The sequence below is a fragment of the Schistocerca americana genome, chromosome 3, assembly GCF_021461395.2.
Source record: "Schistocerca americana isolate TAMUIC-IGC-003095 chromosome 3, iqSchAmer2.1, whole genome shotgun sequence".
Taxonomy (NCBI): Eukaryota; Metazoa; Arthropoda; class Insecta; order Orthoptera; family Acrididae; genus Schistocerca; species Schistocerca americana.
The window spans coordinates 521,019,968-521,043,953 of NC_060121.1; the positions used below are offsets into that span (position 1 = coordinate 521,019,968).

At 39.6% G+C, this 23,986-nt stretch overlaps 1 protein-coding gene across 3 annotated transcripts in view; it reads left to right on the forward strand.

Annotated features, from left to right (window-relative positions):
- The window catches only part of LOC124605534 (phospholipid-transporting ATPase VA), a 354,547-nt gene that overhangs the window by 285,771 nt on the left and 44,790 nt on the right, over window positions 1-23,986 (forward strand). For all 3 annotated transcript variants that reach the window (XM_047137281.1, XM_047137282.1, XM_047137284.1), the window contains 3 exons: window positions 4,882-5,299; window positions 10,347-10,502; window positions 21,139-21,360. In XM_047137281.1, the coding sequence (XP_046993237.1) occupies window positions 4,882-5,299; window positions 10,347-10,502; window positions 21,139-21,360 (796 nt within the window). The remainder of the gene's footprint in view (window positions 1-4,881; window positions 5,300-10,346; window positions 10,503-21,138; window positions 21,361-23,986) is intronic.

Here is a 23,986-nt window from a genome sequence, read left to right on the forward strand (position 1 = left end):
TGCACTGATCAGATGGAGATACACTGTTATCTCTCTGGTTTGACTGAATTCTCAGTACTCAACGATTACAAAGACTTGCACGTGAAACATAAACTTATTTTTATTTGACAACAAAAATAAAATTAATTACTCCTTGCTAAAGCCATGCTCACCTTAAATCTGTATCAAAGAAAGATTCTTATTCATCCATTCCTTATATACATGACATGAGTATTAACTTTGTTATTAAAATCGGCATTTGTTATGACATAAAATTTCGGAGGTTTTGTCACCCCTGGTGATCCTCCCCCTTCTAACATGAGACTGATACCTTTTTAGTTTAATAGTAACAATTAAATGACTATCACACAAAACCAAAACAAAGTATATTAAGTTAAGATTGTTCTTGCAACTCAACTGTCTTTTGCAATGGAGAAGTATTGTTGGTTGTAGAACGAAATTTTCACTCTATAGCGGAGTGTGCGGTGATATGAAACTTCCTGGCAGATGACAATCTGGAGAGACTACATCTTGTTGTCAGATAAAGTTTTGAGTTTCATCTTCTAATGGGGTAAAGAGCCATTCTTGCATCTTATCCAGAAAAGACACCTGTGTTACAATAGTTTCAGAAGGGGGGGGAAAAAAAAAAAAAAAAAGAAAATTATCCATACACTTAACTTCAGCACACAGAGTGCAGGAAACATTTAATTTCGGTGAATCTCTTTGATATTGTACAGGTTCATGAGGATGTTCCGACTACCAGGTATGAAAATTATGGGTAATTACCTTTCCACTCAGATGAAAAGTTACCTCATCATTGAACACCACACAGTCAAGGAAATCATCTTCCCGCAGCAAAACTTGACACCATAGTCAATTGGTTTTATAGCGTGCACCAACTGTAACTGGTATGGTCAGGTGTGTGAACATTTTCTTAAAAACTTTCACACTGTTATCTTCGCAACTGAAGTTTAAGACTTGGTTTCCAAAAACAACTTTTTAGGACTTCAGAGGTAAGATGCTCTGATGCAGTCGACATCCTCTTCAGACAACTTTTTGTTGTCACATGCTTTTCCATTTACATACACATACAATCATTTTTAATTGACTCGCACCTGCGCTTATTTAAAACTGTTTGAGTTTGCACCTTGAAAATGTTAGCCATCACTAAGTTGATGTGTACTTGCTTTCCCTTCCTTCATTTGTGCGCAACTCACAACAAATGTAGATACCATAGAACTGTGCCATGGTTTAAGAAAGAAACTAGATCTATGTAGATAAATATATAAGCCTGTGTATTTAAATTTGCCCTTCCTAATTTTCAAACTGCTTGAGTGCAGTTCTTAGATAAACTTAATACTGATATAGTAAATAATTAATTAAGGAATAAAATTAAAAACCCATTGAATAGTGGAGGCCTTGAGTTTGTCACAAGACTGAGAGCTTTGTTAGCTTTCGGATGCCATTTTTTCATGCTAGAGTACACATACATGCCTCCTCCCCCTCCCCTCCCCCCCTACCCCCACCCAACATTGCCCCTTCCCACACACACACACACACATGCACACTTGCATGGCTATAATGTGCAAGCTCAGTGCACTGTGTTGGAACTGCAGAGTCATTTGGAAGCTGTCAGAGTGCCTTTTGCAAATCAGCACCCCTGCTGTTTGGGGAGTTGTTACGTTTACTCCTTAAGCTATAGACTTGAAACCATTTTATAAGAGAATTTAAAATCACTCCCTGTTTGTGTAAACTCGCATATACACTTTAGTTAAACTTCTATCCCTGTGATCCAGTTAGAATTATCGAAACCTGTGAAGTATTTGTTATATTGAAAATTTTGACACATCTTTCACAATCTGTACTATTCTTCCCTCGTACCTACACAGTAGCAGAATGACTTTTGTCATTGTACCACAGATGTCTTTATTTGTTCGTTGTTGCATGATAATGAAAAGCACCCAACCTCAGTTCTTTTGCACAGATCCAAAAGTGTGGCTATGAAATTAACTTGTCATTTCACAGAAAACTCTTCAGAGATAAGGCCAAGTACAGACCCAGAAAATGTGGAGGTGCACACACTTTTAGTATAATTGCGGTTGACAGTTTTAAAGAACTAAATTCACAGTTTGTAAAGCTGTTTTCTCCTTTATTGCTGAAGGTAATTGGGCATCTCAGGCTTAAACATTCAAACCTGCACAGTCCATTTCAACCTGCACAGTTCATCTCATTTATATCTATCATCTGTCAAGAGAATTTAAAGGCAAATATCCTCTTAAATAATACTGATTTTCATTTGATTGCTGAGTAGTGAAAACCATTAAGAGTATCAGTGAAATATGATCCCCTTGCTCAAAACTGCTTACACTAAAAATAGGCCTCTTATGCATAGTGTTTAACCACAGCGGCTACAATCTTTCAGGAGAGATAAAGCATGCCTAGATGATACAAAATCACCTAGCAGTGCATGGTCACGGTAGTGATGACAAAGAGAAAGGAGAAAGGACATGAACAGGGTGAGAAAACATGTGTATTGTGCTTGGTACAGCTAAAATGCTGGGATAGCTTTGACTGATGTACGTGATAGATGGCTCTACGTACACAACAACATCAGGTGGGTGCAGCATGTGCACAGTCATTGTGGCTGCGCTCATTCCTGCTGACGTAGTGGAAGTGGGATGGCACATTGCATTAATGCAGACCTTGGTGATACGCATCTGGCATACGGAGCCACTGATTGCAGTGGACGAGGCACACAGCAGTTGTATTATCAATGTTACCCCATGAGGAAAACTCCCTCCCACACATTCTTTGCATGCTTGCATGGAAGGTTGTTCACAAGGGGATTATTCAGTGAGGAGAGACAACAATGTGAGCAAACAGCAACAGCTTTAGCCAATGAGGAGATTGTGCTGGGGCTGGTACAAAGCTATGCCAGTGCCAGTATGTGGACTATCGCCTATTGTGTCAAGATTTCCCACAGCAGCTTCTGGAGGATCATGCATGACAACTCTATGCACCTATATCACACCCAGTGTTGTGCAGTTACTGGACAGGATGATTTTACTCCATTAGGTGCACAGCGGTACTTACAGGTGCGCGCAACAGTTCCTTGTTTGCCAGCCACCGTTTTCTTCACCGATGAGGCGACCTTCATCCGGGAGGGAATGTTCGACACACATAACACCCATTTATGGTCAGAGGAGAACCCACATACAAGAAGAACCCAAGCAGCCCAGAGACAGTTTTCAGTTAATGTATTGACCGGCATTGTCTGATGTCACCCTGTCAGGCGATACTTGTTTTCTCAACCTTTGGAAGGTGCAACCTGTTGTATCGAGCAAAAGTCCACTTATTGGTCCAACTGTGGTTTTTTTCTTTGCTCTGGGAAGAGACTGAGTGGGTACTATAAATATAAAATATTAATCACTTTATCACAACAAAGATAAGAAGAATTACTTAACTATATACAATCCATTTCCACAGGAATGTCATGAGTATTCACAACTGTCTCTGAACATTAACTTTTCACTTGATTCAAACAAATAACAACTGTCTCACTCAGAGTACATTTAACAATAACTTTCACTTACTGTTGTGCCTAAGACATTGATTACACTGCCGGCCTTCTAGAAGATGATGCTGTCAATCCAGACTGGTCTGAGCAGTCTTGTGCTCAGCCATAAGTGGAAGATCTAATGCAGCGGTTTAGCGAAACATTTTGGGCATGGCTATGCCAGTGTCATTAGTTTGTTGATGCAGCTTGCAATGACTAATCTTTTGTTGTAGTGGCATTGTGAGGTACTAATCTGGCATTGGCAGTTCACTCTTTGGGTGACATGACACAATGTAGCTCATCTTTCTTCAGCAAATATTGCTGCAGCTATTGGACAGTATATGTGTGTATACCGGATGCAATGAGTCATGCCTCAAGGTTTCAGCATGATGAAGGCCTCTCACATTACAGCCTTGATGTGCATCACCACCTGAATGCAACATGTTGTCAACATTGGATTGGCCAGCAAGACTGCCAGATCTCATTTGCCTTGACTACTACCTCTGGGGATACATCAAGACACTGGTGTATGAATCCCCCATTAACAGTGCTGAGGAACTCACAAATCATTGCAGCTGCTAGGGAAGTCCGGGATACATATGATATTTTCCACATCTCGTATGCGCTGGAGATGTGAGGCCTGCATCACAGTCGGGGGCAATAATTTCGAACACTTTCTGTGATGATGATCTTCATGTGCTTTAGTTCTTATTTTGTGGTTTCTCGTGGTTAATAAACATGTTTTCTCACCCTGTTCCATGTCCTCCCTTTGTTGTGTTTTGTGTCGTCACTACTATGCCAGAAAAGTGTTTCTGACCATGCATTGCTATGTGATTTTCTGTCTTGTAGATGTACTCTCTCACTTTTGAAAATTTGTAACACGGTGCTGAAACACCCTGTATAATAGAACAATATATGATAACAAATATTTTATTTTCCTTTTGCCCACTCCATGTAAGCCTATAAACACTGGTAAATGGTGCACAATTTTAACTTAAAATAACTGGAAAAGTAACGTTAGTTCAATTTAGCCCTTTTAAGAGCTCATTCAATGGTTGCTACACGGAAAACAGAAATCAGCACTAACACAAGTGACTCTGCAAAATGATGGTGTATTCTGTTCTGCTACGGTGTTATTTCTTAAGTATTAAATATCAATATATTAATCTTCAGTGTAAGACATTTTGCTCTATGTAAGTTTAAGAAATGTGCATAATTTTTATTGCAAGAAATATAAGTATGGAAATATAATGAAAAAATGCCATTTTACTTCTACATATCCCTTTAACAGAAACCTTTTTTAATTTTGTATATTTCCAGATAAACTCTTACTTTCTGTTTTTCAGATGAATGCAAGTGGTGTGATAGAACAAACGGCAGACTCCCTGCCTGGCCGTGTTGTACCTACTTCAGTTCCTACATCTGTGCCTGTGACAGGATGTCTTCCACGAGTTGATACAGCACCTGCACAGTACACATTACTGAGTGAATCGAGGTCCGTGACACCTTCACCTCCACCTCAGCCTTGCTCCATGGCCACTGCTTCTCCTCTTAGCTCATCACCAGGAAGCAGGCCAAAAGTTCTTGGTGTGCCATCTTTGCTTGTTGTACGTAGAGCAACCACTCCAACACCATCACCCTGTGAACTGAAGCCTATATTTGAAGCAGAAAGTCCTGATGAACTGGCACTCGTGGATGCTGCGTACAGTTATGGTTGCCGCTTGGTGAAGAGATCTCCCCAGGTTGCAACTGTTTCTATGCCAGGTGGGGCTTAATGATAAACTGTCTCTTATAATTCAAACTGCAGGTTCGGGATTGATTGTGCCACTCAGGTTGAGGATAAATTCTAGTGGTTATACAGAGGCAGACAGTTCAAGCTTACATTGTTCTAAATTTGAATATGAAAAAGAAATAGCGTAACATGTGAAAAAATTAGCAGTAACTGTGACAAAGCAGTGTTAAATAAAAATCACATCTTTTTTACATATTATAAACACACCCCCCCCCCCCCCCCCCCCATCTTTTCTGAACAGCTTTTTCACTTGCCTGCATCACTTACTCGTGGGTTACTTAGCATATTATGTATCACTAACCTGTCATTTCTTCCGATTTTTGTGAGTTTGTCTATAATTATTTACTTGTGCTGTCTATTCTGTTTATTTCTTCTCCATATTGTAATTTTTGTGCATTATATTTATTGATTTATTGAAAATCATAGTTCAGATGCTTCCAATTTCTTCTTAAAATTTCTTGAGGTACATATTTAACTTTTTTGTAATGCTTCAGACATAAACCTTCAGGAACATCATCTTCAAAGTCTGTGTTAGATATTGGGTCCTTTCTTGAAGAAAGCTTTCTTTTGACTAATCACACAGCTTAAGATGTCTTGCTTTCTTTGACTATCTTGTGTATTGTTGTACGTGACAAGTGTCTCTGGTCACTGAGGCTGCACTGCAGATTGCAACTTCGTTTGATGGGAGAAACAATCTGGTGTTGGTGATGGTAGTAAGGAGGAAACTGGGGTGGGGAGGGTGAGGGATAGCAGAGAAGGGGTTCTGATTGTGGGAGTATCAAAGATGTGGTGGGGACAAGGTAGGGCTGTTAGTTGGCAAGTTGTTGGAATACAAGGCTGTGTAGTGTTGGAGAGGGAGCAGGTAAGGGGATACATAGGTGAAGGACAAGGACTAGCAAATGTAGAGGCCAGTGGGGGAAGGGTTTACAGGAATGAAGGATATTATTGCAGGGGGAGTTCCCATCTGCACAGTTCACAAAAGCTTCTCTTGGTAGAAAGGATTTCGATGGTACAGGCTGTCAAGCAGTTACTTGTGAATCCTGTTGTGTTAGGCAGCATGTTCAGCAACTGGGTGGTTCAGCTATCCTCTGACTGCAGTGTGTTGGTGGTGATTTATAGGGACAGATGGCTTGCTAGTTACATCCACTTAGGAAGCAACAAAGTGGTTACAGTTTAGTTTGTTCCTCACTTGACTGCTTTCACAGGTAGCCCTGACTGGGCTGGACTGGAGTAGATGGCAGTGGAAGGATGTATGAAACATGTCTTGCATCTAGGACTGTTCCTGAGAGATGAGACATGAGGCAAGAGATTGAGAGCAGGGATAGGGTAAGGATGGTCAAGAGTACTGCATAGGTTCAGTGAGTGGAGGAATACCACTGTTGGAAGAGTGGAAAGGATAGTGGGTAGGATATTCTGAATTTCAGAGCACGACAATAGGTAGTCAAAACCACGTCAGAGAAGGTGGTTCAGTTGCTCCAGACCTGAGTGCTCAGTCATGAGGGGAGTGTTCCTTTTGTGGGCAGATGGTGGGTATGTGTGAGTTGGTACATGAGTGGAAAGACAAGGCGTTAGATTTGTTTCTGTATAAGGTTGTGAGGGTGATTTCGATAGATGAATGTCTCCCGCCTCCTGGTATATTTGGAAAGGAACTGCTTGTCACTACAGATGTGATGGCTGCATGCAATGGACTTCTTGGTTTGGAATTGGGGCAGCTGTTGAAACGGGGGTGTTACTGGTGACTGGTAGGTCTGATGCAGAGGGAGGTAGTGATTTAGTCATCCTTGAGGTGGAGGTCATCGTCAAGGAAGATGGCTTGCTGGGTTGAGAAGGACCAGTTGAAGTGAATGGGGGAGGTGTTAAGGTTCTGTAGGAATATGGATGTCATTAATGAATCAGAACTAGGTGAGGGGTTTAGGATTCTGGGTGGTTAGGAAGGATTTTTCTAGAAGAGCCATGAATAGGTTGGTGTAGGATGCTGGCATGCGGGTACCCATTCCCTAAACACAGTTTTGTTTGTAGGTGATTTCTTCAAAGGACGTGGAAGTGTGGGTAAGGGTATAATTGGAGATGGTGACCAGGAAGGAGATTCTGTGTTTGGATCCTGTCAAATGTTGGGAAAGGTAGTCCTCGGTAGTGGCAAGACGATGGGCATTGCTGATGTTAGGGTAGAGGGAAGTGGCATCAATTGTGACGAGTAGGGTGCAGTATGGTAAAGTACAGGAACTGTGAAGAGTCAGTGGAGGAGATGGTTGGTGTCTTTTATATAATAGGGCAGGTTTCTTGTAATAGGCTGAAGGTGTTAGTCCATGAGATCTAAGATTCTCTTAGGGGGGGGGGGCACAGTAACTAGCCCCTATGGGACATTCTGGGTGGTTGGTTGGTTTATGGACATAGGAAGCATGTAGACAGTATGAATGTGGGGAGTAGTAAGGGTGAGGAGAGACAGACCCAGGGGAGAGGTTCCTTCCTTCTACTTGCTTCCTGAGGTCCATATATCCAACCAGCCAAGATGCCCCATTGTTGCCAATGTGACCACTAGTCTTCTTTCCATTCCCCTTCCTTCCATTCCTACTCCCCCCCCCCCTCCTTAACATCCTAACTGTACCTAACAGCCCTACCCTAACCCTGCCATGTCTCTGCACACTACCCTGTTATCCCTCCCTGTCTCTGCCCAAGTCTCCTCCTCTCCTCCCATCACCCATGCCAGATTGCTTCTCCCATCAGAAGCAGCTTCAGTCCACAGTCTGGTCACAGTGGCCAGAGACATTGATCACGTGTGTGTGAATTGTGCTTGTGTGAATGTGTCTGTGTTTTCTACTTCAGAAGAAGGCCTTTTGGGCAAAGGTTTAAATGTACGGCAATCTTTTTGTTGTGTCTGCCTGTGACTCTGTGTCTCCTCTATATGGTGAGTAGTAGTCTATCATTTTCATAAGACTGCTATTACTCTGTCCTGGACTTCCAGTTGTTTGATAATGTTGTTTCTTAAGGCGAGTTTACACTGAGGTCAAAACATGTTCTGCAACATTGTTTGCGACTGGTACCAGACTACCAATGATGGCAGCACAAAATCAGTGTTCCGTGACTGTGTGGATATAAATCAAAGGAATATTGTTTGTGGCTTGTTACCACTAAACATCACTAGTGTTTGATTTTGCTCTGTCTGTAGTGTTGTGTGTTGTTTTTCCATGTGTTCCTTTACAAAATGGAGTGGACAAGAATAAAAATGTATGAACTTGTCACATTCTATGAGGCAGAGAACTGCCTCTGTAATGTTAAAGATCATAGTTATAAAAATATTAAACAGAAACATGACTACCTACAAAAATTGCGGCAACAACAACAACAACAACAACAATAATAATAATAATAGTAATAATAATAATAGTAATAATAGTAATAATAATAATAGTAATAGTAATAATAATAATAATAAGATGACTTATTATCTGACTTTGGAAAAAATAGTCATCAGCAAGTTATGTGATCTGCCACCTGAAAAATAGGTGATGAAAACAAAAAAATTTACTATGCTCTCATGAGGTAGAAATTAATGTATGGAGGAGGCAGCAATCAGCAGTAAATATGGATGTGGCAGAGGAAGCATTACCTGCAGTTTCCACCATCTCATTGATTGGAAGTGAGAGTGAAATTGAAGCTTGAGAAGTTTTCTTTCTTGAAAATGATAATTTGGATTAATTTTAACCTGAAAATAAAAATAAACATGTGATCCATTAAATGTATGTTTCAATGTTCTTACCACAATTGAATTATATTTTCATAATCATTCAACCAAAGCTACACAGACTGCAGGAACTATTTGAAATATGGCTGGCTTTGAAATGTGGAATAAATATGCATGGCTTTAATAGGAATCTCCTGTTGCCAAAAAATGGAGAGCAAGTCTTTGCTTCACAGGAATTGCTTTTCTGAAATGTGTCTTTCTTTCAAACAACTGGCCCTGTGATATTCATTAGAAGTTCAAAATAGGATGGCAGCATCCTAGTGAAGTTACAAAAACCAGAACCGTGTTCCAAATCCAACTCACACAGCATCTCATTCCCACCATGTCTTCTGTAGTATGTTTTTTGTCCATTGACAATGACTGTGTCATTTTCTCCACATACCTATTTCGTCAAGTATTGTTAATGCCACACCACATATTAATTCTTCCCCTTCACCTGTCATAGCTTGGCTCTTGATGCTAATACTCAATGTGAAATATTTGCTGCCAGTTCAGCAATGCTAATACATTTGCAGAAAAGTTTGTTGCAAGTGTAGACGGGAACACAAACAATGAATAATGTTGCCAACATGTTGCAAGCAGTATTGAAAACTGAACCATCTTTTTAAACTCATATTAAATGTGGTTCGTAGGTCATATAGTGTTTTGCATTTGTAATGTTTCATACTTTATTTTACCATCCCTGTCACTTGTAGCTAAAACTAGACATCAAATTTGTTTTCGTTTCTATCGTAAAATACTCCTTCCTGCATATAGTATATCTATCCTGATCTTCGGTGTATCTTACATATCTGTTAAGGTCCTGCTTCTTTTCTTTTATATTATTTCCCTGACCAAAGAAAAAGAAGAAAGAAATCATTTTGAAAGATATATTTGGATTTTAAAGTAAAGTGTCTCACAAGACCTGTAATCAGTGAGCTTGTAATTTCTTGTCAAATGATTAATTTTTGATATTTTGTCATTTACATTTTTATCAGTGGACTTAGAGTTGCGATTGATGTAGATATAGTTCCAGATATTAGATATCTAAATAATATTCCTTAAAAATATTTTTGTTTTGATTTGTTATTTTGAATGCTGTACTATGAAAACATTTTGCGTTTGCATGTAAGAATTCTTCATATTCATCATAAAGTTCTGTTTGTACTAAATGCTATAGATTTTTTGAATTATATTGAGCTTTACTCTATGTTTTCTTTAAGGTAGCGATTCTCTTGATGACAAATGAAAGTGCAGAAAATATGCTCAAGGCATTAACATTGGATTTTGCCTTTCAGGACAAGGTGCACTGGACTTCGAAATCTTGAAGATTCTGCCATTTGATTCAGCACGGAAATGTATGTCAGTTGTTTTGAAACATCCTGTTAGCCATCAGAAGATTCTTTTTTGCAAAGGAGCAGATTCTACAATACTGCCAAATTTGGCTCCTACAGGTATACAAGGACCTCTCTCTCTCTCTCTCTCTCTCTCTCTCTCTCTCTCTCTCTCTCTCTCTCTCTCTCTCTCTCTCTCTGTGTGTGTGTGTGTGTGTGTGTGTGTGTGTGTGTGTGTGTGTGTGTGTGTCTAGCAATGTTTCAACAATTACCAAGTGGGCTACTGAAGCCCGGCCATCCTGATTTAGGTTTCCCGTGATTTCCCTAAATTGCTTAAGGCAAATCCCAGGATGGTTCCTTTGAAAGGGCATGGCCGCTTTCCTTCTCTATCCTTGCCTAATCTGAGTTTGTGCTCTGTCACTAATGACTTTGTTTTTGATGGTACATTAAACATTAATCTCCTCCTCCTGTTTCAGCAGTTAGATAAATGACTACCTATTTTTGATCAGAGTGCCATCATATCTGCAGAGAGATTGTCCATATATGTCTTTCCTGAAACATTTGAATGAAAGGGCAACTCGAATACACAGAATGTATTACCTGCGCACAGAGTCCTCCATTAACTCCACATAAGCTATGGACACCCTACATGAGAATTTGAAACAGCAGTACATATCAAGATAGAAGAGGAAGTCTATTATGGTATTCAGGGGATTGTTAAATTCTGGTGTCATGCCCAGAGTAGGTCACACATAGTGTTTCGTATTTCCCAGCAAGATGATAAAATTTCTCACAGTATAGTTAATAGAAGCAATCAAAGTAGAGGTCCCCTTAGAAGGCCAAGTGGCTCCCACAATTAAGGTGTTTTTAGAGAGTGATGAATTATTTGAGCAATAGGGAATGATTTATTATCCATACAAAAGGCACATGGGTTTCTATTGCTGACAACTGTAGAAATCTCAGTAAGGACTGATTTGCTTCTTGTTGAGAACTGCAGTTCCATTAGTGAGGATAAAGGATTGGAAAGATTTGTAACTAAACTTTGTTATTTGAATGTGAAATCTTACTATGAACTCGGCAGTCGAAGAGAGAGACCAATTATCTCTATCACACAGGTGGAAATTCATAAGACCCTCTGTGCACATTAACATGATGAACCAAATAGTCAGGCTGCAAGTGCAGAACAAGAGAAAGTGAGGTATGACAGCAAACAGTTACTACAAAATAGAGAGAATTGTGATAAAACAGCGAAGGTTTTGACACTGAGAGACTGACAAAGAGAGCATAAAGAGTTGTTGTGTGCTTTTCCCCTTCTCAAATTTGCAATATTTTGATCTCAAAGTGTGGCTGGAAATGGTATAAGACTGCATCATTGAGTGTGTTTGCTAGGTATACACCGAGTCAGGTGGTGCAGTGGTTAGCACACTAGACCCGCATTTGGGAGGATGACGGTTCAATCCCGCGTCCTGCCATCCTGATTTAGGTTTTCCTTGATTTCCCTAAATTGCTCCAGGCAAATGCCAGGATGGTTCCTTTCAAAGGGCACGGCTGACTTTTTTCCCCGTCCTTCCCTAATCCCATGAGACTGATGACCTCATTGTTTGGTCTCTTCTCCCATTCGGTCAAATCCTAGGTATATGTTTACTTGCAGTTTGACTTGCGAACCACTAAAGGGCTGCATTTTGCATTTTTTGCTGTAACTTGGTAGTGTAGTGGAGAGATCATGTGGAAATTTCAGAATTTCTAGTAGGTCTGATATCTCAGTGAGTTGCTGCTTCTTTTTTTGGAAAAGGTGCTTAATGTCTTGTGTATACTGAGGTGACAGAAGTCATGGGATACCTTGTAATATTAAGTTGGACCTCCTTTTGCATAGGACAGGAACTCGATGTGGTATGGCCTCAACAAGTCATTGGAAAGCCTCTACACAAATATTGAGCCATGCTTCCTCTATAACAGTCCATAATTTCTAAAGTGTTGCCAGTGCAGGATTTTGTGCGTGAACTGACTTCCCTCTTATGTCCCATAAATGATCAGTGGGATTCATGTTGGGTTACCTGGATGGCCAAAACATTCACTTGAATTTTCCAGAATGTTCTTCAGACCAATTGCAAACAACTGTGGCCTGATGACAGGGTGCCCTGTCATCCATAAAAACTCCATAGTTGTTTGGGAACATGCAATTGATGAATGGCTGCAAATGGTCTCCATGTAGCTGAACATAACCATTTCCAATCGAAGATCAGTTCAGTTGGCACAGAGGACCCAGTTGATTCAATGTAAATACAATCGATGTTATTATGGGGCCACAACCACCTTGCACCCTTTTGGCAATTTGGGTCCACGGTTTCTTGGGGTCTCTGCTACACTGAAGCTCTACCATCGTCTCTTAACAACTGAAATCGGGACTCGTATGGTGGGGCTACAGTTTTCCAGTTGTCCAACCAGTTTGACCACAAGCCCAGTAGAGGCGCTGCAGACAAGGTTGTGCTGTTAGCAAAGGCACTCGTATGGGTTGTCTGCTGTCACAATCCATTAATGCCAAATTCACCGCACTGTCCTAACAGAGATGTGAGTCATATACGACACATTGATTTCTATGGTTTTTTAATGTGGTGTTGTTTGTCTGTTAGCATAGATGACTCTGTGCAAACGCTGCTGCTCTCGGTCATTAAGTGAAGGCTATTGGCCACTACATTGTCTGTGGTGAGAGGTAATGCCTGAAATTTGTTAGTCTCTTGACACTGTGGATCTTGAAATATTGAATTCCCTATCAATTTCCAAAGTGGAATGTGCCACGAGTCCAGCTCCAACTAAGATTCTATATTCAAAATATGCTAATCCCTGTTGTGCACCCATAATTACATCAGAAACCTTTTCATATGAAGCACCCAAATACATAGCAGTTCCACAAAAGCATTGCCTTTTTGTACCTCATGTATGTGATACAACCACCATCTGCGTATATGCATATCACTATTCCATGACTTTTGTCAACTCGGTGTAATGGGACAGTCACAGTAAAGGGAAGGACTCGAGCAAAGAAGATGAATATATTGTCAAAATTTCTGATGGTTACGATTTTCTTGTTTTTAAGCAATGAACTTTTTGCAGTTGGCGTAGTTGGTTGAATAGTTACTGTGTTTCACTGAGTGAGTGCCACTCCTGCCAATTTTAAACGAAATGTTGAGATACCGTCTTTTTCGTCAATATATACTTTGTGCCTAGGAATAAAGTGAGGTAGGGCAGTGGTAAGAAGCAGGACACACATTCATAAGAATGGTGATTCAGATCCCTTTGTGATCATCCTGAGTTATGGTTCCCCTAAATCAGGACCTTTTAGCTTACCTGGACCATATTGGAAGAAGACTGGTATTTCTGGGTAGCACATTACGTACATAACACTAACAATAACCACTGAGCGAAAGAAAAAAAAGGGGTGGACAGACAGTTGTAAGTATATAGTTTACACATTACGTAATTTATTAGTTTCTGATTATCCACTCTACAAGATTTTATTAATAATTTTATGTAGAGAACAGTGGAACCTCGCAGAGTGAGCATAATTTGTTCCAGAATCTTACTCGTAGTACAAAACTTTCATTAAGTGAAACAATTTATCCCATATAACTGAATGTAAAATATGATAATGCATTCCATGCAGAAAAAGGACTGAAAGTTTTATCTTATTCATGCCATTTATTCAAAGAAAATTATACATACAGTATTGTGTACTTCATTATTCACGATACGTAACAAATCTTTTTTACTAGGAAGCTATCTATAGCCATTTGTTTCTGCCGACACTTCGACATTTAGGGAAAATGCAACATTATTGTCAAATAAATTTTTATTGTGCATAGCCACTGCTTTATTGGGATGATGATTTTCAGTGTGTGATGCAACCGATTCCCATGCTTTCAGCATTTATCTTATTACGCCAGAAGATTGCTGCTTTGCTGATTCCTCCTCCTCCTCCTCCTCCTTCTCTGAAGACTCCTCCCCACTACTTCCTGCTGTGAAACACACTGCAACTCCATAAGCTCTTCGGTGGCCATTTCTGGCTATGATCTTCCACAAGCTTATAGATATCATCATTATCCGCTTCTAGCCCCGTTCTCCTGGCCAAAGACGCAATCTCATTGATTACAGGCACTGAACCAAATGCCTCAGAGTCACATTTGGCAATGTACTCTGTCCAAAGCTTCATCCAAGTGAGAGTTCTGTTGGTAACCCCTTCCCAAGCGTTTTTGATCATCTTGATGCAGGCAGTGATATTAAAGTGATATTTCCAAAACTCTCTGTGAGCGAGATTGGTAGCTTCAGTCAACTCAAAGAAATGCTCAAAGAGTGCTTTAGTATAGAGCTTCTCAAAGTTATAAATAACATGCTATTCAATAAGCTGGAGTAACAGAGTGGTATTGGGAGGCAGAAATTGGATCTTGAGGAACTGAAATTCTTCAGAGAGATCATCTTGTAGGTCTGGAGAATGGGCTGGAGCATTGTCTATAACAAGCAAGACATGACGTGACAGATTCATTTCGAGCAAATATTTTTTCCTGAAGGACCAAACACTTCATTGATCCAATCACAAAAAAATAATGTTTCATTGCGTTTAACAGGCCCATGTGGACTTAATGCTTCCTGAAGGCTCATGGTGTTTCTGAATAGTAGACAAGCAGCAGCTCAATTTTCAAATCATCACTTGCGTTAGTACATAATAGCAATGTGAGATGGTCTTTCATTGGCTTCTGACCAGGCAGTACATTCTCATCTGCTATTATAAAGGTACACTTTGGAATTTTTCTCCAAACTAGACTTGCCTCTTCACAGATAAAAATGTGTTGCGGCAGATAACCCTCAGAATCTACGAGCTTCTTGAAGTTGCTGATGAAGTTCTCTGCTGCCTTTGTGTTGGTTCTGGCTGTTTCACCATGCCTTGCGATGCTGTGGATGCTGGTTCTTGTCTTAAACTTTTCAAACCACCCACTGCTTCCCTTAAAAACATGTCTTCGGCTACTGATGATCCTGGGGTCTTCTTAATGAGGTCGGCAAAAATCATTCTAACCTTCTCACAAGTGATGTTCCCATTAATAGTGTCACCTTGCAACTGCTTTTCATTTATCTATATGAGGAACAACCTTCCAACATCGTCCAGAATACGAAACTGTTGTTTAGACTCACTTGTCACTCCCTTTGAAGCATCTATCACCTTAATCTTGTCCTTTTTCTTGAAGACAGTGAAAACAGTTGATGTAGACTGATTGTATGTGTGTGCTAAATTGGCAACATTCACACCTTGTTCACGTTTTTCAATGATTTTACATTTCATTTCTAAGGTCATTTTGTTTCTCTTACTGTCATCTTCGTGCAGCTTTATATTTGGGAACATTTCTATGAAGCTTAGTAAAATTTGCACAAAGAAACACTGTATGAATACAAGTTTAGACAAATGAGTGATCACAAGCTGCACTAAGATGGTAGGAGAAGGAGTTCTAAACCCAGACTGCAGTACGCACTAGACATTGTTCGTATGCTGCTGCCGACAATGAAACGTGTTCATATTGTTGAATGTTTCCCCTGCCATGCGTGAATGGCTGGTGACATCACGCAAAATTGTTGTCACTCATTGTCCAAAACATCACTCGTTAAGCAAGTATTTTTTTTACAATTTGTTTTGCTCGTTATGTGAACTGAACGTTATGGGAAGTGGTCTTTAAGTGAGGTTCCACTGTAATTACGAATTACAGAATTAATGTGATGTTTGACTTTGAATTTGAGAAACTGATGTATCAGTATTAGGTTTGATTGAAGTGGTTGCAATTCTCAGGATGTTCTCAAGGCATTGATCTGAGATTTTGGTTCTATTTCTGCTATTTGTGTACTTTACCCTTGAAAATAACTTTTGCAGTGTGTGTGCTTCCAGGCAAAAATAACATATATAGTGCATGACTGTGCAGCAACAGATATTAGTCCCTGGACAGGTATGATTTGTGAAAGTTGAATAAGGATACATGAGCAGTTTTTTTAGATGGATGTCAGGCAGCAGCTCCATGCATTCCACCTGAAAATTTTCTGGCAATGTATCTGTATTGTTTGTAAAAGGTGTCACATAAATACAAAAATTTTGATCATTGTTTTCGAAATCCTTGAAATCCGTTTTCAAATTCTTGCACCACATCGAAAAGCATGGCTGAGTAGTTCATCCCTTCCTTAGGATTATGTTTGCCAAATGTATTGAAATGAGACAAATTGTTTGCATTTACTTGTGCTTGCCATAATTCCACTTTCATTTCAAATGCGTTTATTGTTTCAAACATTGAACTGATAAGTAGGTTTCTGCATAGACGATGTCTATTTAAGTCACCTAAATGAACAGTCAGACCTATCAAAAATGTTAAATCTACTACCAAGTTGGCATAGTCAGTTTTTGGCACAGATTTTGCTTTTGATGTTGTGAACGAATAGATTGCAATAATACACTAGAAAATCTTTTTAACATTTGACCTTGACTGAACAACCTTACTTCTGATGTAACTCTTCAGGCTTTCCCGGCGATCTAATGACATCTTGGGTTGTCGGGTGTTCTGCCGGATATCAGCGTCGTACTTGCACGATATTTCAGTCACGTAGCTTGTAACCTTCATCAGGTGCGACCTGAGACTGCTCCTCGAGTGGACCTGGTCCAGTATTTATGCCTATGGCCTTCCCCCTCCACCAACGGCTGCAGGCACTTCCTCTGTGGTCCGCGCCCATTCCCTGCGACCTGCTGGAGCGTTGCTGCTCCGTTTTCCGTCCGCTGCGGTTCTAGGTGTTCCCTCTGCGGTCCGTGTCCACCAAACCCGCTCCTGGGGGTTTCATCTATGGTCTGGGGTACCAAGCGTTCCCCCTGCGGTCCGCGCCCGCTCACCACGACCTGTTGGAGCGTTGCCGCTCCATTTTTCATCCACTGCAGCTCTGGATGTTCCCCCTGTGGTCCGCGCCGACCAGTCCCACTTCTGGGTGTTCCATCTTCGATCTGGTGCGCCTGGCAGTCAGTCAGGGGCTCGTTTCCCATCTCCATGTCTCTGGTTCTTCTGTTTGTGTAGTGTTGCAGCTGGCCCCGTTGCTCCTTTAACATTCCAGAGCCGAATCCCAGGCTCTGCTTAGCTGGTACCCTGTGTCACGGTTCATAAGATCGTCAGCCATTTTAATTTCTATCGATTCTCTTATAACACTGTCCCAAAATCTGGGTGTTTGTGCTAGAATCTTGGTATCCTCATACTTCATGGCATGATCTAGTTCTAGACAGTGTTCAGCAATGGCTGACTTAGTCACCTGTCTTAATCTAGTGTGCCTCTGATGTTCTTTGCACCTGATCTCCACAGTTCTTGCCGTCTGGCCAATGTAGGACATGCCATATTGACAAGGTATATTGTAAATCCCTGGTTTTTATAACCCCAGGTCGTCTTTGACACTCCCCAGCAGTCCCCCGATCTTGTTGGATGGACAGAAAACACACTTGATATTGTGTTTATGGAGGATCCTACTGATTCTGGCAGAAATAGAGGCAGCATAGGGCAGATATGCCACCTTCTTTGCTTCATCTTGGTCTTCTTCAGGAACCTGTGGTATAGTGGCTGGTTTGAGTGCCCTCTCAGTTTGTCTGTCCGTGTATCCATTCTTGGAGAAAACTGTTTTGAGACGTTCTATCTCTATAGGTAGATTCTCTTGGTCTGACAGGGCCCGTGCTCTGTGGGGCTTACTTCTGTAAAATATACGATATTACCACACTCAGCATCCTAACTTGTGAGGAATTCCTGGAACTGGTAATGATTCAGTCTTCTGGCTCTTATAAAATTCACAGTCTTAACTATATAATGGAAGGAAACATTCCACGTGGGAAAAATTATATATAAAAACAAAGATGAGGTGACTTACCGAACAAAAGCGCTGGCAGGTCGATAGACACACAAACAAACACAAACATACACACAAAATTCAAGCTTTCGCAACAGACTGTTGCCTCATCAGGAAAGAGGGAAGGAGAGGGGAAGACGAAAGGAAGTGGGTTTTAAGGGAGAGTGTAAGGAGTCATTCCAATCCCGGGAGCGGAAAGACTTACCTTAGGGGGAAAAAGGACAGGTATACACTCGCACACACGCACATATCCATCCACACATACAGACACAAGCAGACATATGTCTGTGTGTATGTTTGTGTTTGTTTGTGTGTCTATCGACCTGCCAGCGCTTTTGTTCGGTAAGTCACCTCATCTTTGTTTTTATATACAGTCTTAACTATGATTTTCATAATGTGATCCATTTTTTTTGAGCTTTTCAACATAAATTTTCTTGGTGTATCGTGCAATGGTATTTCATGAAATAACTCTCTGACACTTCGTGGATTGTTATCTATTAATTTTACAAGCCTTTCTTTTTTAAATGCCATAGCTGACACACCATCTGTAACTATGCCAGATAGATTGACGACAGACAAAGAAAACTGCTTTTTTTCTTTTTTTTTTTCACTGCTTCATATAAATCTCTTGATAATGATGTCATGTCTTTCAATGGTACCAATAAAACCATTTCTTCAGTAATATAGTATTCATCATTAACGCCCCTAATAAGTACGAAAAATTTGACCATATCACTAGTATCAGTATTTTTATGTATTGCCTATGAATAAAATCTAAAACTAAAACTTTTCCAGTCCTTTTCAATAGATTTCTCAAGTTCATCAGTTCTCCAGGCAATAGTTTGATGACACAAACTGATTTTTAGACACCTCCTTCATTGCCATGGCAAATTGTATCTGCTGCACTTTCTAAGCATTCTTTAATAAATTCACCATCAGAAGTCTGACACGTACCAATGAGAGGCAGGGGCCAAGTTGTTGTTGCCAGGGTGTCGATTACATCCATATTGTCAGTAACTCTCTCTTCTGTTGGTGGGGTGTGAAAGGAATGGACATGATGACTGCTGTAGGGTTATGAAGGCCGAGAAGTAGAGACCCTATTTTATGTCAGAATTTAAAATGTCATACACTAACTGAAAAATTTTAGACATGCGTTTGAAGTTTGGGACAATATCAAGAGCTGTCCAAATACCAGAAAAGTATATCAACAAGGCAAATATTTGAGCCAGAGGAAAAGCTGATATTATCAACCTTTTTGGAGCTCTGTTTGTAAAGTAACTCATGGAAATTTTAATTTGATCTTTACAAAGTTGTGGCTAGTCGGAGGTCTTGACCTAGCCTTAAACAACAAATCTTCAAATATTCATAAATTGTCAGTCTGATTTGGAACGTGCCAGCCCAGAATTACCAATGCTTATTTTCAAAGTGTGGCAACAGTGCTCAACTGAAAAAAAAGATGTGTGAAAGCCAGTGAGGGAAGATTAATGGAACTGCCACTAGCTGGCCTTTATCATAATGAGGCAGTGTGCACAAAAAGACAAATGAATCAGGGGAGTTTTGGTGGATGGTGGGACACATTGGACAGTGAATGTGAGTGCAATGGTGTTGTACTACAAACTTTTTAAAATTTAATTGATTGAAGGGGTCTTGTTGTGAAAGACAGTATTTTTAATTGTTGTGCTTTGGTCACAAGTGAAGAGGTGCAGGTGTATAAACTTTTCAAAAATCACTGAAGACAGTGAGTAACAGAGAATGGTGGGCAGATCTTATGTTGAATGTGAACATGATAATGTGTGAACTTCTGCAAGTTCTTTGACATGTAAACGCATGCAGCAATTAGACTTCTGCAAGTGCAGACAACTTTCAGAAGTAGCATCTGCAAGTTAGTGAAAATAGTTTATTGCATCCAGCTTCAAGTACTTGCCAATATTCCAGTTGCTGGAACTTTTCTCCAGGCGCACACAATGCTTAGAAGGATTCCTTATATTGTGTGTCTTTTACGACTAACAAGAGACAAAGTGTGGGATATGTTTCAACTTGACATGGGATTTGGACCTCTGTCCCTTTACATAGAACCATTTTGTGAAACACTGTGTCATGCTGCATGAAGACGTCAGTAACTGCCTGCTGCATATCCTCGTCTGACAGGAACTGTCAACTTTTCAATGCCTTTTGTAAGGGAGCAAAAGCATGATAATCATATGGGGAGGGATGAGGACTACAGGATGGGTGCTAGTGTCTCGCATTTCAGTTGGTGTAACTTCTGCATTACAACATTTGCAGTATGAGGATGTGTGTTACCATAAAGCAGCAGCACCCTTTGGCACACCATTCCACAATGGCGGTTTTCGACAGACATGCTTTGCCGTACACATTCTTCATTCTCTGATGGATGTCTGATGGTGTTTGTCCTTTGATAGCCAAGAAAAGAATAACAGCATTTTGTTGCTGTTTGGACGCATTTGGCAATAACGTCGCCACAGTTCATGTTTATGCATTTGCCACAAGCATGTTGGCAAGACATGAATGCCACACTCTTCCATTGCCATCATGTCGCTGCTTATATACCTGCATTGGAGTGGTGCTACATTGCGTATACATTGCAATAACACCCTAAAATAGAAACTTTTTGATTGGCCTTTGTAGATTTGAATCAAAATGCTCACAAGCTTATTTTTGTCCTGTAACAGATTCATAGCACGTTGAAAGAAGCCGTAAGTAAATTGTGAAATTCAAGCTTGCACAGCCTGTACTCATAAGTATTATGTAATGTTGAAATGTTTTCTTCATATTTGCCAAATTTTTAACAAGAATTTAAAACACTAGTTAAATTTGAAATATATGTTCATGATCGTTTCAGATGATGTGGTTATGCAGCAGCATATATTTCGTACTCAGCAGCATCTGAACTCCTACGCCAGACAAGGTCTAAGAGTGCTGGTGATGGCAAGACGAACTTTAACTGATGCTGAATTCCTTGAATGGCAAAGAAGTCATGTGGAAGCAGAACTTGCTGTGGAGGGCCGAGAACGTAAATTACGAGAATCTTTCAGTCGTCTGGAATCTAATCTCACCTTGCTAGGTAAGTTAAAACAAACAAGGAAAAAAAGGAAAAAAAAAAAAAAATTTAGAGGTGACTAGGACATTCATCAAAACCACAAAGTAACACAAAGCTACACGTTATATGAAGGTTGCCTTTTAAGTTTTTGAAGAGGTTTAACAGGTATCAATAACCTTAAGAAAGGAGTGCTTACAATTGGCTTGTGAAATTTAGTCATGGTTGTGCTTCAGTAGGAGAAGAATTTTTGTGAAATTCGACTAAAAATTGTTATGTTCCAAAAATGTTGATGATGTGCACAACACAATTGAAGACAATCGGCAAGTAACTTACAATGAAATACAGACAACATTAGGCATAATAAAAATAGCAGTATATTAGATTTTGTATGAAAATTTGAATGTGGAAGTTCTGTTGCCAGTGAATTCTGCAGACTTTGACCAGAGCTCAAAACCAGACTCATGTCAAGTGGTACAAGGAAACGCTCAAAAAAATTAATTAACAGAATGCAAAATCTTTTTACAGTGTTGTTACAGGAGAGAAAACTTGAATAAATTTATTATAATCAGAAACTAAGCAGCTATCAATTGTATGGCTGTTCAAAGATGAACTGAAACCAACAGAATTGGTTCATTTATAAAACTCTTTCAAAAAAGAAATGGTTGTGCATTTCTTTATTTCTTTGGTTACATTGGACATTGCTTTAGAGAACCAAAGGATAGTTTATGCTGAATGGTGTAAAACAAATTGTTTGCCACATGTTATCAACAAAATTGGCAAAAACAACTAAATACCAGGCATCAGTCATCATGACAATGCCAGCTGTTACACAGCAAGTCAAACAACTGATCACTTACAGAAAATAAAATCAAATTACTGTCTCATTGTTGTATTCATCTGATTCAATGACCAGTAACTTCTTTTAGTTACTTTATGTCAAACAAAAGACACTTATATCACACTTTCCATCACTGTTGAATTCTCCCAAAACAATGAATTTAAGGTAAGGTACCAACATCAAAGTGAAAAAAATATTTCTAGAATTGAAAGAATGTAGGGAGACTACCATCATGAAGGCTGCCTGCAGTCGCAGCCAGAACATTGGAATTTTTATCATATATGATGCAGTCGCTCACTCAGAAGAATTTTATTGGGAAATAAAAGCCAGAATTGGTTTGAACGCATGGAAAAGCTTATAAAGTTTATTGGTGAATATTTTGAGAAACAGTAAAACAGTTGATACCAGAAAAATAATTTTTAAATGCATTGTTTTGTGAAAGTTTAAAAGATGGCCATCAGATTATGTCGATGCAAAAGAACTGAGACTACTTGCATTACTAATCACTTACCTGTAATGAAAAATTAGTGCTTAACTATTTGTTGACCTTTTACTGTGTTCATATGCTGTGACATAATTCATTGATCTACTCACTGGCTGTGTATGAAAACTTTACTGTGTATGTGTCTCTGAGCTCTGCCAGAAAATATCATACTCGTGGCTTATCGCAAAAGAAGTAAACCAGAGGAACAAGTCTGTAGTAGCACAGAATACTTGTGTATTTACTTAGTGATAGTTGTCTTGAAAGTAGAACCAGTTTATGTTCACATGTGGCTGCATTCATTCCTTTCACTAATCAAAACATTTCCACATATTTTTTATGGAGATGTGGAGGAGCTTCATACTTTTTATTTTTCTTTCCAATGGAGCATAAGAACGTGTGTAGTAAACTGCTCATCTAGTCCACTGAGTCACAAGTCTCTTATGAAACTTGTCACACTGTATAGGTACACTTGCATGCTAGTACTTAATGACAACCAGTTTCTTAGCATCATGAGAGCTCAAATTCTTTCTTTGTGTAGGTTGTGTAGTAGGTGTGGATGTGGGTAGGGGTAGCTTTCCCTCCCTCCCTCGAAGCTGATGGTGATCTTTGTAGTGAATAAAACTGCACAAAGTTGTAAGGGCAGTCCAGCATTTTTTTTTTTTTTTTTTTTTTTTTTTTTTTTTTTTTTTTTTTTTTTTTTTTTTTTTTTTTACTCAAAGGCTTCAGTAAGAAGCTGTTGAAGGTGATCAGGATCAATTTCTTTTCATTCATGATTATTTGAAATAGCCTGACAAGAAAAAGTTTATTGACATCAGGATATATTAGCTGGTGTGTTAGGAGACAGGTCCTCTCTTTCTGATCCATTTACAAAGATAAGTATTGTAGAGATGATTCAAAATGATTGGCATAATGTGTGATGGAGCCCTTTCATGGTGAAACTGCTAACTGTTATGATTTAGCTGTAACGTGTGTTCCAGTAGCAATGAGAATGATTTGTGGATAAACTGAAAGTAGCAAATTCCAATTAAATGGCCATAAAGGAATGGAGACCATCAAGGTAATCACCCATGACAGTGTAAGAACATGAGTAGCCAGTGATGCATGCTTTGTTTACTCCATGCAAGTGCAGCGACCGTTAGATTTAAGTTTTTACTCTTTGACTGTTAGTTCAGTTAGTTTTCTTTTCCAAATTTGAAAAATACAGCATTTTATGCAAAGCTGTATGTGGGTTTAATTTGTTGCTTACATAATTGATGACCCAGGGAAAAATAAGAGAAGGTTTCGCAACTTAATATTGTGCAGCAGTTTCGCCAAAGATGGAAGAAGCA